The sequence below is a fragment of the Halichoerus grypus genome, chromosome 14 (assembly GCF_964656455.1).
Source record: "Halichoerus grypus chromosome 14, mHalGry1.hap1.1, whole genome shotgun sequence".
Classification (NCBI taxonomy): Eukaryota; Metazoa; Chordata; class Mammalia; order Carnivora; family Phocidae; genus Halichoerus; species Halichoerus grypus.
Genome location: NC_135725.1, coordinates 25,972,942 through 25,989,773, shown reverse-complemented (window position 1 = coordinate 25,989,773; position 16,832 = coordinate 25,972,942). Strand labels below are relative to the sequence as shown.

At 35.9% G+C, this 16,832-nt stretch overlaps 1 protein-coding gene across 4 annotated transcripts in view; it reads left to right on the top strand.

The window, feature by feature from the left end:
* Nucleotides 1–16,832, top strand: part of AGTPBP1 (ATP/GTP binding carboxypeptidase 1) — a 165,936-nt gene that overhangs the window by 82,404 nt on the left and 66,700 nt on the right. For all 4 annotated transcript variants that reach the window (XM_036097661.2, XM_036097662.2, XM_036097665.2 and 1 more), the window contains exons 12-13: nt 8,258–8,355; nt 13,053–13,169. In XM_036097661.2, coding sequence (XP_035953554.2) covers nt 8,258–8,355; nt 13,053–13,169 — 215 coding nt within the window. The remainder of the gene's footprint in view (nt 1–8,257; nt 8,356–13,052; nt 13,170–16,832) is intronic.

The window sequence follows — 16,832 nt, the reverse complement described above, 5'->3', positions numbered from 1 at the left end:
CTGAGATCAGGTTCAACTATTTAAATAATACTTAAAAATTTTACAATTTCTATTACCAGGATTAGTTTCCTTATGTAAATTCATAGTTCTCCTAAGAAAAAGGTTCAGTGTTAGTGTATATGGTTCACAGAAGTGTTTTCTAATGATTTGGAATTTGCATATAAATATGCGTAGTATTATAATGCTTGGGAAAAGGGAAGGTGGAAATAGAAAAACGCCTACCAATATTCTTCTTTTTTAAAAAATTTTTTAATTTATTATTTTTTATTATGTTCAATATAGCATATAGTACATCATTAGTTTTTGGTGTAGTGGTCAGCGATTCATTAGTTGCGTATAACACCCAGTGCTCATCACCACATGTGCCCTCCTTAATACCCATCGCCTGGTTATCCCATCCCCCCAACCCCCTCCCTTCTGTAACCCTCAGTTTGGTTCCTAGAGTCCAGAGTCGCTCATGGTTTGTCTCCCCCTCTGATTTCTTCCCATTTAGTTTCCTTCCCTTCCCCTGTGGTCCTCCGTGCTATTCCTTATGTTCCACATATGAGTGAAACCATATGATAATTGACTTTCTCTGCTTGACTTATTTCACTTAGCATAATCCCCTCCAGTTCCATCCATGTCAATGCAAATGGTGGGTATTCATCCTTTCTGATGGCTAATATTCCATTGTATATATGAACCACATCTTCTTTATCCATTCATCTGTTGAAGGGCATCTTGTCTCCTTCCACAGTTTGATTGTTGTGGACATTGCTGCTATGAACATTGGGGTGCAGGTGCCCCTTCTTTTCACTACATCTGTATCGTTGGGGTAAATAGTGTAATTGCTGGGTTGTAGGCTAGCTCTATTTTTAATGTCTTGAGGAACCTCCATACTGTTTTCCAGAGTGGCTGTACCGGCTTGCATTCCCACCAACAGTGTAAGAGGGTTCAGACACTTCTCCAAAGAAGACATACAAATGGCTAACAGACACATGAAAAAATGTTTGACATCACTAGCCATTAGAGAAATACAAATCAAAACCACAATGAGATACCACCTTACACCAGTTAGAATGGCAAAAATTAACAAGACAGGAAACAAAAATGTTATGGTTTATGCTTAACAAAACTTGCATGTGACTTACCTAAATGAAAATAATGAAATTATTAGAAGTTGGCTGTTTGCCATTTCAATACAATACTGGGAACATAGTAAAAGAAGTAAGAGTTGAAATCTTAATGTGGGGAAAAAGTAGAATTTTTTGGGGTAAGATCTAGTAAAATGGAAAAGAGAGTGTAGTCTAGACTATTATTAGAATTTCTAAAGTATTTTCTCATCAGTTGATAAATTTTTTGCAAGAAAAATGGAAAGTTTTTTATATTTAAAAGCAATTACTTGAAATAAGTGATGTAAGAGAATTTTCAGGTAATTATAATTAGTTTTATTATCTTTGATGCAGATTTATTAGTGGTATATATCACAGAGTACACTGTATGATTTTTTTAAAAAGTATTTTATTATTAAAGTGCACCTTTAGTCTATGCAAAATACCAAGATGGATTATTCAGAAACTTCCTTTAAAGGGTTTAAAAAGTCTACAACTCAGTATGGGACTTGAGTAAGATAGTGGAGTGAAAATAGTGATCTAATTTCTCTTTCCCATTGCATTTAAAACTACCAACAGACTTTAAAAATAGGACAAAATCTGTACCAAAAGTGAAAACAAGGTAAAAGAAGCATTCTCATGAAATAAACATAGAAATGCACCAAACATCATGGAGGTGTGAATATATTAAAGAAGAGCATCAGTTCTCTACTCACCCTTCTGTGAATGCAGTATGTCTGTCTCCGAGTTGAGGCGCCGGTAGCACCTAAGTTGGATGGACAATCAAGGAGCAGTTGGAGCCCTTTTCTCTCCTGTATCTCAGTGTAGGATTATGGGAGTTTAAGTGGTGGTTGTAACTGGTAGAAAGCTGGGGAGACTTCTGTATGATACAGCAGGTGGTAATACTGGGAGGAGATAGGTTATAGGATTTACCCCATAGTGTTCTTTATTCAGTGTACAGAATAATCACATATGAGGTGAGAAAGCTAACTTCTAGTGCAGTGAATTCACCAAACATGGGGAAAAAATGACAGAGAGATGGTATTTTTCTGAGGGCTCTTTTCCTGTCTCATCTCAGACTAATGGATCACTAAATTAGAAAGGGGGATTTACACTGACGGATGAGTCTTCATGATTAAGATGTGAGAGGAGAGTTTTGACAGCATCTGTGCAGACACAAGGCAAATACCCTCTTTCTGTTCACCATTTTTCATATATCAGACTTCATTACATTGATCACAATTTTCATTATTTTTTACCTTCCTCAGTTAGAATATAAGTTCCATGAGGATAGAACTGTTGTTTTTTTCCTTCATTTTATCCTCAGCATCTATTAGACAGAGTTAGTGTACACTTAACATTTGTTGATGAAGGAATTGAGCTGACCTCAAGGCTTAGTCTCTAGAACATTAAATGCCAAAAGATAGTGAAGCAGCATCTTACAGAGGTTTCGAGGAGAGTCCTGATTCAAGATTTCTGAACACTTATTAGTTGCCATCCATATGTGAAGGTGACATATTCTTAGGTATATAAGGGTTTGGAAGTGATTACCCAGGTACCCTTTCTGAAGTAATTACACGAAATACTACTCTAGTCTGGCCAATGATGCATTAAGATGACAAGAATAGAGACAACATGGTAGCAGAATCATTGTATTAAACAGTACAAATTGTTAATTATGTAATACTAAATAATTGTAATACTATTTTGAAATACATCAACCAACTCTTGGCCAAGGATACATAATACACAGTTATAACAAACTGGATTTTTTACACAAATAAACTAAAATTTTTATTATTTATATTACATATATTTGTATTGATAGAGTTCCTATTCTTAGGAATATTACACTATTCTTGCATTTCTAAAATAATTATAGGAGTAGTGGTTCATATATGCATTTTAAAATGTAAAAGTACTTTTGAAACAGAGATCCTTAGCCTGGGAACTATTGACTCATAGGAATCCGTGGATGGACTTCAAAGACTATGAACACTCTGAAATTCTATATAAATTATGTATTTTTTTTCTTGGGAAGAATTCTTGAAGAGGCTCATTTATTACTGTTATAGAAAAGCAGGGAAATTTCAGAGACACACAAAAATCCTGAGAGCACTAAATACAAAGCAAGAACCAACAAATCAGCTTTGGTAATAAGATATCTAAATGGATAAAATACTCTGACTAATAGGAGAAGAATTGACTAGGAGGCAAGATGGCAGAAGAGTAAGGGACCTCGTTTCATCTGGTCTCTTGAATTTAGCTAGATAACTGTCAAATCATTCTGAACACCTATGAATTCAACCTGAGGTGTAAGAAAAGAATTGCTGGAATTCTACAAATAGAAAAGCAACCACTTTTTTGCAAGGTAGAAGGTTCAGAGAAGTGAATCTGAGGGTATATATATATATTGGAAGATAAATGGCAGGGGGGTGGGGAGCCTCTGAAAGCTGGCTTCCAGAAAGTGTTATAGCACCAGAGTGCAAAATGGAAATTTTTAGAAGTCTGCTCCAGTGAGAGACATCCCTGCCTGACAGGTGCTCAGGTGGCGAAGCAGGGCAGAATCCTAGGTGGGACAGTGTGGTCTCAGGATCCGGTCACAGAAAGAACGGGGGTGCCTGAGCCGGCAGAGTTCCCAATCATTGGAGTGGAGAAACAGGCTACAGTTGGAGAGGGATCCCTGCCTAGGACTCTCCTATGTTCTCTCTCTCAAGCAGAGCAAGAAGACCCTAGCAGCTTTTGCCTCTTAGGATCCCTCTAGCCCTAGGTACCACTGCTACTTGAAGACCTCCATAGTATTGGCCACAGAGGAACCCCCCACAGTCAGTGTTGACATTGACCTCTGCTGACAGAGCTGCATGGGGACTATGCTGCTGTGCCTTCCCAGGAAGCAAAGATACTGCATCTTCCCCCAGTCTGTGTGTTCACAGCTGTTTTCTGGCGAAAGTCTTTCCCCACCCAAGCCAATCAGTCCTAAAAGATGAAGAAGCAACTGCATCCTTAAATGGGATAGTAAAGTATCCTCCAGACTGAGAGGGCACTTTGAGACCAAAAAACTATGCAAGCCAAGCCCTTCCATACCGTTTATAGAGTTTTTTTCAGGGTAACTTACTGACAAGGTCAGGCAATCCAGGTGCTGCTAGATAGCTGTTCTCGCCCAGGCCAGACCTTAATCCACAGCTTTTATAGAGCAGGGGGCATTTGTGGTGTGGTCAAAGGGTAGTTATCTAAAGTGGTGCCATATGTGCACCAGAGGCTCTACTCGGTATCCAAACTGGTGCCATCTGTGCACCACTTTAGGGAAGATCAGAACAAGCCTTCCTGCTTTATGGTCAGGGCATAACTGGGCCCTGACGGAGATCATTGCTTGGACACGAACAAGATGGAGGGCCAAAGATGGAGTCAGTTTTATTAGCACTCCTACACAGACCAGTATCTCTGGTGAACGTAGATGCAGAAATCCATAGCAAAGTAACAGCAAACTGATTTTAACAACAAATTAAAAGGATAATATACCATGATCAAGTGGAATTCATCTCTGGGATGCAAGGACGTTTCAACATCCACAAACTAAAATGTGATAAAGCACATTAACAATGAAGGATGAAGATCATATGATCATCTTGATAGATGCAGAAAAGAAATTTGACAAAGTTCAAAATCCTTTTATGATAAAAACTCTTAACAAATTGGGTATAGAAGGAATGTTCCTCATCATAATAAAGACCATATATGATAAATCCATAGCTAATATTGTGCTTAGTGATAAAAAGTTAAAAGCTTTTCCTATAAGATCAGGAAGAAGACAAAGATACTGTCTCTCACCATTTCTATTCAACACAGTACTGGATATCCTAGCTATAATAATTAGGCTAGAAAAAGAAAGAAAAGGCATCCAAATTATATAGGAAGAAGTAAAATTATCTGTTTGCAGATGGCATGATCTTATATATACAAAATCGTAAAGTCTCTACCAAAAAACTCTTGGAACTAATAAACAAGTTCAGTAAAGTTGCAGGATATAAAATCAAATATATAAAAATCAATTGTGTTTCTATACAATTACAGTAAACTATCTGAAAGAGAAATTAAGATAGTAATCCTATGTACAGTAACATTGAAAGTAATCCTATGTACATTGAAAGCAAAATAGGAATAAATTTACTAAGGAGCTGGAAGACCTGTACAAGACATTGATGAAAGAGATTGAAGAAGACACAAATAAATGGAAAGATATCCTCTGTTCTTGGATTGGAAGAATTAATATTGTGAAAATGCCCATATTACCCAAAGTGGTCTACAGATTTAAAGCAATCTCTTTGAAAATTGCAATAGCATTTTTCACAGAAATAGAAAAAACTATCCTCAAATATTATGGAGCTACAAAAGACCCCCAGGAGCCAGAGCAATCCTGGGAAAGAAGAACAAAGCTAGACATCACAGTTCTGGATTTCAAACTATTACAAAGCCATAGTAATCCAAACAGTATGGTACTCAAAGCAGGCACATAGAGCTCTAGTGGGATGGAATAGGTAGCCCAGACAAACCCATGCATATGTGGTCAGCTAATTTTTGATTAAAGGCACTAAGAATACACAGTGGGGAAAGGACGTTGTTTTCAATAGATTGTATTGGGAAAGCTAGATATCCACATACAAAAGAATGAAATTGGATCCCTGTCTTATACCACTCACAAAAAATTATCTTGAAATGGATCAAAACTTAATTATAAGACCTGAAACTGTAAAACTCCTAGAAGAAAACTTGGGGGAAATGATCTTTGACATTGGTCTTGGCAGTGATTTCTTGGATAAGATACCAAAAGCACAAGCAGTGGAAGCTAAAATAAACAAATGGGATTATGACAAACTAAAGAGATTCTGCACAGCCCAGGAAACAATAAATTATAATGGCAATTTCAATTTATTGCCTTACAGGATGGGAGAAGGTATTTGCAAAACGTGTATCTGGGAATGGGCTACTGTCAAAAATATATATAAAAAAACCTCACACAGCTGAAGAATATAAAAGCAAGTAATTCAATTAAAAATTGGGCAAAGGACCTGAATAAATATTTTGCCAAAGAAGACATACAAATAGCCAATAGTATATGAAAAAGTGCTCAACATCAGTAATCATCAGGGAAATGGAAATCAAAACCATAGTAAGATATCACCTCACACCTGTTAGAATGGCTGTTACCAAAAAGACAAGACATAGGAACTATTTGCAAGGTTGTGAAGAAAATGGAACTCTTTAACACTGTTGGTGGGGATGTAAAATGGTATAGCTAATCTGGATAACAGTATGGAGGTTCCTCAAAAAATTAAAAATAGAACTACCGTATGATCTAGCAATCCTGCTTCTTAGTATATATCCAAAGGAATTGAAATCATTATCTTAAAGAGAGATCTGTACACCCATGTTCCCTGTAGCATTATGTACAGTAGCCAAATTTGTAAATAACTGTAATGTCCTTTGATGGATAAATGGATAAAGGACAGTGATATATATGAATATTATTAAGATAATATAAAGGAAGGAAATCTTGCCATTTGCAGCAACATGGATGAACCTGGAGGGCAGTGAAATATGCCAGACAGGAAGGCAAATACTGTATGGTATCACTTACATGTAGAATTTTAAAAGCAAACAAACAAAAAAAATGATTTTGTAGAAACAGAATAGAATGTTGGATGCCAGGAGTGAGGGGAGTGGTAAATGGGGTGCTGGGATCAAAGGGTACAGATTTTCAGTTTAAGAAGATTAAGTTCTGAGGATCTAATGTACAGTATGGTGACTATAGTTAATAATACGGTATTGCATATTTGGACATTTCCAAGAGGAGCTCTTAAACATTCATCACAGTTAACATTGTTAATTATGTGAGGTGATGGTTGTGTTAATTATCTTCATCTTGGTAATCATTTTACCATGTATATTTATATCAGATCATCACATTTGTACACTTTATATTACAATTAATATTTATTATTTCTTCTTCAATAGAGTTAAATAGTTTAGAAAAATATCCTTTTAAAATATTCCCTTTGTTTTAAAGCACTCAGTTACTTACCTGAGTACTCTTCCACTCTTCTTGCCTTATCTTGTCTCCCCCACGGCCGTGGTCCTCATGTACCTTTACATTCTGTTCCCTGAGTTTTTCTCTAATGCGTATTCATTCTTCATCCCCATTCCTGCTGTATTGGTTCAGACAGTTACTGTCTCCTGTCAGCTGGTCCCCTTCCATATATGTGCTCCCTCTCTCACACCTGCCAGAGTGATCTTTTGAGCAATATTAAGTCAAATTAAGCCATTCTCTTCTTGAAAATTCTCAGTGCTTGTCTTGCATAGGTTAAAAATCTAAACTACTTGGTCCCTTCATTTTCTCATTCTTATTTGCCTTTCTTAGTACTTTCCCAAGTATACAAGTTTAGTTATACTTGCCGTTTTTCAGGGATATCATCTCAACTCTTTTTTTCTTAGAAGCCACACTCACCCATCCTTATGTTGGCCTTGAAAGCTGCTGTATTTTCTTCAGGATACTGCTTAATTACTACCTGTTCTGTGGAGTGATTACTCATAGCCCCTTGACCTTAAGTTAGTTAGTTAGTTAGTTAGTTATTCTATCCTTTGTTTTCCCAAACAAATGTTGCTTTCATTAACGTTTACTTTTGTATTGTAGTTACCTGTTTAGTCTTTTCTGCTCTTTAACCTTATATGCTCCTGGAGGACAGGGACTATATTTACATATATTTTTAAAAATTCCCAGCACACAACACTACATACATGGCACATGGTAGTCATTGAAACAAATAAATGGGAAATCAGTTGTTAAAGGAATAAAATCAGTTTTTGAAATTTATCATGTACAGGAAATAAGCTGTTTCATTCAGGCTGTTGCAATGGAGACATTCATTTTTAAAAATCGAGAACATCAGTAAAAACACCCATACATTTCTACAGTGCTTTTTCAAATTTTAGTATCTCATAGGTTTTCAACACCTAGGACAGCCTTAGAGACATTTTTAATAAGGAATTTCATTTACTTTTCCTTTGGTGATTAAAATACCAATGTTGTGTGTATATAGCATCCTTCCTTCGTATGTGCATGTTGTAGAATGCTTACCTCTGACCTACTTATAGCATGTTTTGTGTCACAGTGGATGACGTAGTAGATGAAAGTGATGACAATGATGATATTGACTTAGAAGCCGAAAATGAAACTGAAAATGAAGATGACGTAGATCAGAATTTTAAGGTTAGTATAAATCTCTATCTTCGGTCAACTTTATGAATTATATACGCAGTTGTAAAATAAAGATTGGGGAAATAGGTGTAGCTTAATGGTAGATTAATTGGTTTTGTCCGCATCTTTTTATTGTGATAACTGTGGACACTAAGGAAAGGGAAAATGAAAAATGATGTTGCTTTGAATGTATTGGTCTGAAAAGGTCCTTAAAATAACTTATTTTCACTCTTTTTGACCAGGATAACCTCAGGTAACTGATCTGACTTAGGTTTCAAAGTCTAAGGAAATCTGAGTTTGAAGGAAAGTGGTTTGAGACTCTAAGTAGCAACCTGTTCCTCTTTTAGCAGTCTTTTGGGGATATAAAAATAGTAGGAAAATAATCTGTAACTGCTGGATTTTTGGTAAGAATTAGTGTTTACATAATGATTCTTAGGTTTCAGTTAATTGGAGAAGAAATGGACAAAAGCGTTTATTGAATTGAAACAAGATAAAAAAAATTATTGTTATATGTGTGATGTTAAGTAAAGAGGCAGGGGAGTTTTTAGAATTTTATGGCACTTTTGGAAGTGTAGAGATGATATTTGCTTTATTTAGTGTCAGGGGGTCATTTTAGTATCTATGGAAAAATGCCTGCTTAACTCCTTCAGTTTTCAGCTGTTTAGCTTAGTCTTTTTTGGTGGGTGGGGAGGGATTCATTTGACCCTTGCCTGCTTGGCCCTTTTGTCTTGAAATGCTACATCACAATTGGGTATTTGACCCTCTCTGGAGATAGAATGTTAAGATACTGGAAAGAGATACCCATTTTAATAGTAGATGTAGTTCCAGTTTCATTATCTCCGAATGCAATCACCAAGGCAAGCTTTGGCAGAATTGTCAAGTTAGCCAATCTGGGCAGCATAATGGTCTGCATCCTTGCCTCAAGAAGCTAGAAAGAGAAACAGTGCAGGCTCTGATTTTCAAGGCAAAATATCTGGGTTAACTGTGTGATTGTGGTTCTGGACTTGATATAAGTGGAAGAACTGTGGGATCCAAGTTATGAGAATTTAAATTCTGTTGTGTAAAGTGTTCTTTAGATAATAGAAGCTATATTAAAAATCACCTGTTTAGATTCTTTGGGAACTGAATGTTTTGGGATAGTAAAATTTCAGATTGCTGTTAAGTTTATACTTTAACATATTTTGATAGAAACCTTTCTCTTTTGTGCTGTATGTTTCCATGTTGTTAAAAACATAGTATGTTGAGTATAATTTATTCTTTATGGCTCAGGGTCCTCATTAAACATATCTGTTGTTGTGATCACTACAGATGTAAAGACAGAGATTGGTGGGGAAATAGAACTAATAGGAATTATAACAATGATTCTGATTTTGCTGCTTGGAAATTGTCAGTGTGTATGCATGAATACATACTTAAAAATTTTTTAAAAATCATATGAGGGTAAGTTACATATATTATGTATCATGGTCCTTTACCCCTAAATATGTCAGTGAATATTTCCTAAGAATAGTGGTACTCTCTTACATAACCACAATGCAGTTATCAACTTGATAAATTTGTAGTGATATAACACTTTTTATCTGATCTGCCATCCATATTCCACTTTGTCAGTTGATCTAATAAATATCCTTTGTGAGGTTTTTTTTTTCCTTCTCTCTAGAATAGGAGCTAGCATCAGATATTGTGTTTAATTATTTTGTCCCTTAAGTCTCCCTTAATTTAGAATATTTCCATTTTTTTTTAGTCTTTTGTGACATTTATATCTTTGAAAAATACAGTTGTTGGCTGTATTATTCACTGGAGTAGCTGCGATTGCTTATATTTTCTCCTGCTTTATCTTAACACACCAGTTATAATAATGAGAAAAAAATAATAGATTCAATTTATTCAACATCTAATCCTATTCTAGTCCATGCTCTTTTTTTAATTAATTAATTTTTTAAAAAAATTTATCTATTTGAGAGAGAGAGAGCATAAGCAGAGGGAACAGCAGAAGGAGAGAGAGAAGCAGACTCCTTGCTCAGCCAGGAGCCCAACTCAGGGCTCGATCCCAGGACCCCAAGATCATGACCCAAGCCGAAGGCAGACTCCTAACCAACTGAGCCACCCAGGCACCCATGCTCTTTTTTTTTTTTAAATTGAAGTACAGTTGACATACAATATTTTATTAGTTTCAGGTATACAGCAGTGATTTGACATTATGAAATATTCACCACGATAAGTCTAGTTAGACCTTTTGCATTTACCATCTATGCTAGTCCCTGCTCTTTACCTATAGTAATTATTAAATCTTCATCTCAATTCTATAAGGTACATGATATTATTACCTCTGCTTTACAGGGCTAATAATTAGAAGAAGGAGGCACAGAATGTAGCTTATAAGATGTGGGGCCAGGATTCAGAATAAAGCAGTCTGATGTGAATGTCCACTCTCTCTACCACCATACTATACCAAAATGTTACTTTTTTTTTTTTTTAAGATTTTATTTCTTTATTTGACAGAGAAAGAAAGGAAAGGGAGAAAGTAGCAGAGGGAGGGAGAAGCAGACTTCCCGCTGAGCAGGGAGCCTGATGTGGGTCTTGATCCTGGATTCCAGGATCATGACCTGAGCCGAAGGCAGAAGCTTAACCAACTGAGCCACCCAGGTGCCCCAGCCAAAATGTTATTTATTTATTTATTTTTTAAGGACTACAGAATTGCTGGCTTTTTGAGACTGCTGAGCTGTATTATCTTATTTTTCTTCTTGACCGCAGTTTGCCTTACTGTCATTGGTGGTTACATTTGGACTTAATTTTTCCTTTTTATCTAAATCTTGTTATTTATTTCCTGTGTCAGGTGAACCTGCTACATACAGGTTTAATATTTGTTTGTGTTTGATTGTGATTGTAGTTTTAGAGACTGTTTTTCCCTCACCATAGTGATTCCATTCTCTTTACCCCAGATTTTTCAGTTTTTGGAGCATTTATAGAAACTTGGAGGTTTAGAACACTCATCTCCAGTAGCCAGGACCTGTCAGTATATAAACTTCAATGCGTTCTTTTCCCCTCCTTTACTTGAGAAGAACTTTAAGCAGAGGTGGAGGGTGGTTGTGTTGTTGTTTTTTTTTTTTTTCTAAGTCTGTCAGTAGCTCTTCATCTTTGTTTTCCCCTAAACCAAAACAGAATTTCCTGCTATTGACCTCTCAAAGTGTAGTTTTTTTTCTCACAGTGCCTATTTTACAGATAAATTCATTTTTTTTTGAAAGTAGAGAGCAAATATGTAAGGCTCTATTTTCACAAAGTAGTATTGAATGTTGAATTCTGGTCTGTTTAGAGAAAGAATACTTTTGTAAACTTTTTGTTATTTTGAAAGCATTGTCTACTTTATTAGTGCCAAACAAGGAAATTATATATTTTGGTTCATCAATGCATAATTTAAAGGTCTATGAAATTACATATTCGTGTCCTAATAATTATACAATAATTATACACTAACATGATACTCTTTAAATACAACCAGTGTTTATTATTTATGGCAAGGGAGAAAATCTTTTTATTGGTTATACAAATAATAGCTAAGTTCCTGAATATGAACTATGAGAAATATAAAATATATTTTTCCTTTTAAATTACTTGGTAATATGAAGTATATATATTTAGTCAGATACATGTATATAAAGCATTATAAGGATTGAAGCATGGTAGAATAGATTTAAGGCTAAAAGTAAGTTTACTCACTGAAATTAAAAGCCATTGAAAATTAGTAAGTGGTCTTTATATCTCTCTTTAGCAATGAAGATAATGATGAGTTTGTATTTGTGTGAGGCCAGATTTGTTGAAGGTCATAGAGAGAATAGCTTGGATGGTAGGTAAACTGACACTGGTCTTTCTGGCACAGTGTATATTAGGCCTTTGAACAGATACAGATTGAATTAATCCCAGATACATACCCTGTTTTTCTGAGGTCATACCTCCCCTTTAAATTTACCGTCTTCCTTCCTAAAGGGGCGTGGAAATAATTTCTGGCTGTTTTTCAATTTTTTTACTTTTTTCCCCCCCAGAAAAAGAGTGTGTGGTGACACTGAGCTTTTCTAAGGGAACTTTGTTGACCATGGAATACGAGAGTACAGGGTAATCACTGGTTTGTCTTGAGACAGTGCATAGACCAACAGAGTATGCTCTGAAATCAATGATTAGTTTTACATCCTGACTCTTTGCACACTATGTAATTTTGAGCAAGCCCCTTAACCTCTCTCTACCTCGGTTTCCTCTTCAGTTAAATGGAAGTAATGATGCTATCTACTTCATAGTGTTCTTCTGCAGATTAAATTATGTAAAATCCTTAGCATAGTGCTTCTCACATTTTCAGTGCTTAGTATATGTTAGTTATTTTGATTATCACCACCACCATCATATATTTATATTTTTCAATTTAGTTTTTTTAAGTTTAACTGCCCTTTAATATGAGTAAAACTATGGCAACTAAAGAGATTGAGGGGAGCATCCTTTAGTCTGGATCTTGACACTAGGTCTTCTATCTTGAGGAGCCCAAATACTATTTTCAACACAACAATGACCCAATACCAGCAAATTTCATTTATGGTAAAATTAGTACAACCTTTATTCAGTGATTATTCTCTACATGTAATTAATAATTTGGAAAACTTTAATCTGAAATGTAGTCTGTAATTTTACCTTTTTCTTAACTGGTTACATTTTTATTATTTCAGAATGATGATATTGAAACGGATATTAACAAACTAAAACCCCAGCAGGAACCTGGACGAACGATAGAAGAACTTAAAATGTATGAACACCTTTTCCCTGAGCTTGTTGATGATTTTCAGGTATAAATATAGAAAATACAGCATCTTAATTGATTTTAAGAAACAGTTCTTCTTTTTTGTTTTTTCTTCCTTAGGCCTGTAATCCCTGTTTTCCCTTTGCATTTTATTTCTAAAATATGAAAGTGGTATTGCCTTTCTGGGTGACATTGGACAGTTACTTTAGCATTCTGAGCTACAAACTACTTATCTGTAAAATGAGGGGACTAGCTCATTAAATTTTTGGACTAGCTTTTACATTTTTTCATCACTTTGGCTCATTGCTTTAATTGGCATAGTTTTTAAAAAATAATCTTTAAAATGGCATTTTAAAATCTTATGTTGAAGTCGTCTTTCTATCAGTTGCATCCAACTGAAGGGGGAGGTGGGAGCTGAGAAATTGCTAAATTAAAACTGAAGTGTCTACTTGTTGGATTGTTTTTCCTGACAGTCACCATATAACTGGGGAATGTAGGGCCAGGGGAGAACAATGTGAAGTCTTTATATCTGAGTCGGTTCACAGGGAGAGTGACTTCTCATTAACATTTCTTACCCTCATTTATTTATTGGAATGTACTTACTTAGCGTGGGTTACATAGCAAGTAAACCGGATTGAATTGATGGCAATTAGTAGATAGTTTCTTATTCTCACTCAGCTGCGCCCTTATGGTGGGTACTTGAATAAGTCCCTGAAATTGCCTAGGATCTTAACCTATAAAATAAAGCATTCAAACCAGATAATCTCAGATTTATTCAGCTCTTACTACAGGCCCCCATGCCTCCCAAATCCATACATTTAATTCCTAGTTGCTTAAAGAAAAAGACTTTAATGTAAGGTTATATGTGGGAAATAAAAAAAGGAAGGACAGTTGACCCTTGAAAAACATAGGGGTTAGGGGTGCCAGCCTTCCAATAGAGTAAAAAAATCCATGTATAACTTTTGACACCCCCCAAACTTACTTAATAGCTTACTGTTGACTGACATCCTTACCCATAATATAAGCAGTTGATGAACACATTTTGTATGCTATATGTATTATATATTGTATTTATACAGTAAAGTAAGCTAAGGAAAAGAAGACATTATTTAAAATCACAAGGAAGTGAACTGTACTGTATGTATCAGAAGAAAAGTCCATGTGTGAGTGGACCCGCACAGTTCATACCTTGTTGCTCAAGGGTGGGCTGGGCTGTGCTTGCTAGCTAATGTTTGTATTTCACAGTTGTCATATTCAGGGCTCTCTTTAGGAACTTAGGAGCTTTGGATGCACTAGGAGCAGCAGCAGGTTGACCTTCTCCCCTCCCCAGTTCCTTGGCACTTTCAGAGATTTGGGGGATATTGGAGGGTCCTCTGAAATCAGGGGAACTAGAAGGAAGGCAGGGATAAAGGAGAGCGCTATCTGTCAAAAAGAGAACAAGAATGCAGGAAGAGGCATTTGGGAAACGATGCAGGGTGATTTTCTCCCACTGAACGTACCAGAAGTATCTGGCTACTCTTTCAACACCTTTGTGCCCAGCTAAAGAACTCAAAATAAAACCCTGGAGATACTGCTAACTCAATGCAGAAAAATATTGTGGAAGGGATTTAGGTGGGGAGGGGATTGATTATTATGTGAAGAAGTCACCTACTTTCTTCTCTCTGTATGTATAAGAACTATATAACATGTTTAAAAATGGTAAGAGTTTTGATGTGGGAATAAAGAAAAATAATTTTTTTAATGGGTGTCAAGGCCAGGATTTTGATTCTCATTCTTTCCCAGGCCACTTCTTTCTTGTAGGCTGTGACGGTGAGTTCTTGTGTGTCTGCCTGTTAATGCTTCACCTGGAACAGGCTACCCTTGATGGTTTCCTGCTTGGCACCTAATAGCCAGCCAGCTTGTCCTTTAGTTTGGCTGCTTGTAGGAGAGCAGGTTCCTACTTTTGGTCTGACTTGGCCAGGGTCAGATGGTGAAGACAGGTTTGTCAGAGTGTAAGTGCTCTGAAAAGTCTCCCCAAGTGAGTCACTCCTTTTTATTATATTTAAGCAAAAGAAGCTGCTTCAGGTATTTCAGATAACATGTATTTATTAATGTGTCTCTCTATTTTGCCATAAAGAAAAATGTAGAACAGCTGTATTTCTGTAGCATGTGTTATGGGGAATAGCACATTGTCTTTTATTTACATAACTGGAAAATCATTTCTAAAGTAGTTGTGTTGGCACTTGACTGTCTTTTGCATTTTTAAATTTCAGAGGAACGCATTGTTCAAATACTTTAGTCTCTGTTTTTTGAAGTGTGTGTTGGAACTATATCTAAGCAGCAGTATTTAAGTGACATATTTTTGAGAATTAAAAATATTGGTTGGTTCCAGATAAGTATTTGAAAGGATTTTTTTCAGCCATCATCTTATCAAATACTGGCAGATCATGACATATTAAACATAAATCAATTTCGATTATGACTTTTTCCATTTGGATTTGCATGTCATTTTCAGTATCAACCATTGGGGCTTAAAATTACTTGATGTGCTTGTTGGGATTCTGAACACCATCCACTTTGTTTCCACATGTGTTAAGGCTATTATTCAGTGGCCAGATGGAGGCAAATTGAATGCATTTGAAGGCAAGATACAGAATTGTTAAAATAATTATCAACAGACTTTTTGAAGGCCCTTACCATGCTTTTAAAACTATAATTATTTATTCATAGTGACAATTACAGTTTTATATGCTTTTGTTTCTTAATGGCAGAATATTGGAAGTGTCAAAATTCTGAATTTTCACAGCTCTTTTTTCAAATGTTTGTGGTAGCATAATGACAGTTACCATATGGACTTTTGTTTTTCTTTTTTTCCTCTTTTTAATTTGGTTTTAAATTTTTATTAAAGTTATGTATGGACAGAATTTAAAGAGTCACATAGTTTTATATAGTTTAATCAGGAAAAACTGGGTCCCCTTCCCACTTGCTCTTTCCTGGAATCACTTTGAGCATGGTTTTGAAGTTGAAATCCCCATGTATCTAAACGGTAGGCTTACAGTGCCATCTCTTGATTTTCCTGCCCCTTTTTTTTTTAATCTTTTTAAAAAAAAGTTTATTTTATTTTAGAGAGAGAGAGAGAGCAGGTAGGGGGTGGAAGAGAGGGAGAAACAGAATCCCAAGCAGACTCCCTGCTGAGCGCAGAACCCAACGCAGGGCTCTGTCCCAGGACCCTAAAAGATCATGACCTGAGCCAAAATCAAGAGTTGGACGCTTAACCAGCTGAGCCACCCAGGCATCCCTGAAATGAACTTTTAATAGTTATGAAGTTACTGATGCTGTAAAGTTGCTTATCTCTAAGAATTTAAGGCAAAAAAGTAAAAAAAAAAAAATATTAATGTAGCTAAATTAACTTTGGTGACTTGCCTGGTGTCTTTTATTTTTATTTTATTTTTGAGAGAGGGAGAGCTCATGAGTCGGGGGGCAGAGGCAGAGGGAGGGAGAGAATCTTGAGCAGACTCCATGTCCAGTGCAGGCTCAATCCTACAACTTGAGATCATGACCTGAGCTGAAATCAGGAGTCAGCTGCTCAACCTACCAAGCCACCCAGGTGCCCCTTGCCTGTTATCTTTTTAAAATCTTTTTACTTTCAACTTTTTGATATCCTTAGGTGTGTATCTTTTTAAACAGTATATAGTATAAACAGTATAGTTTATACTATAAACTACTATAT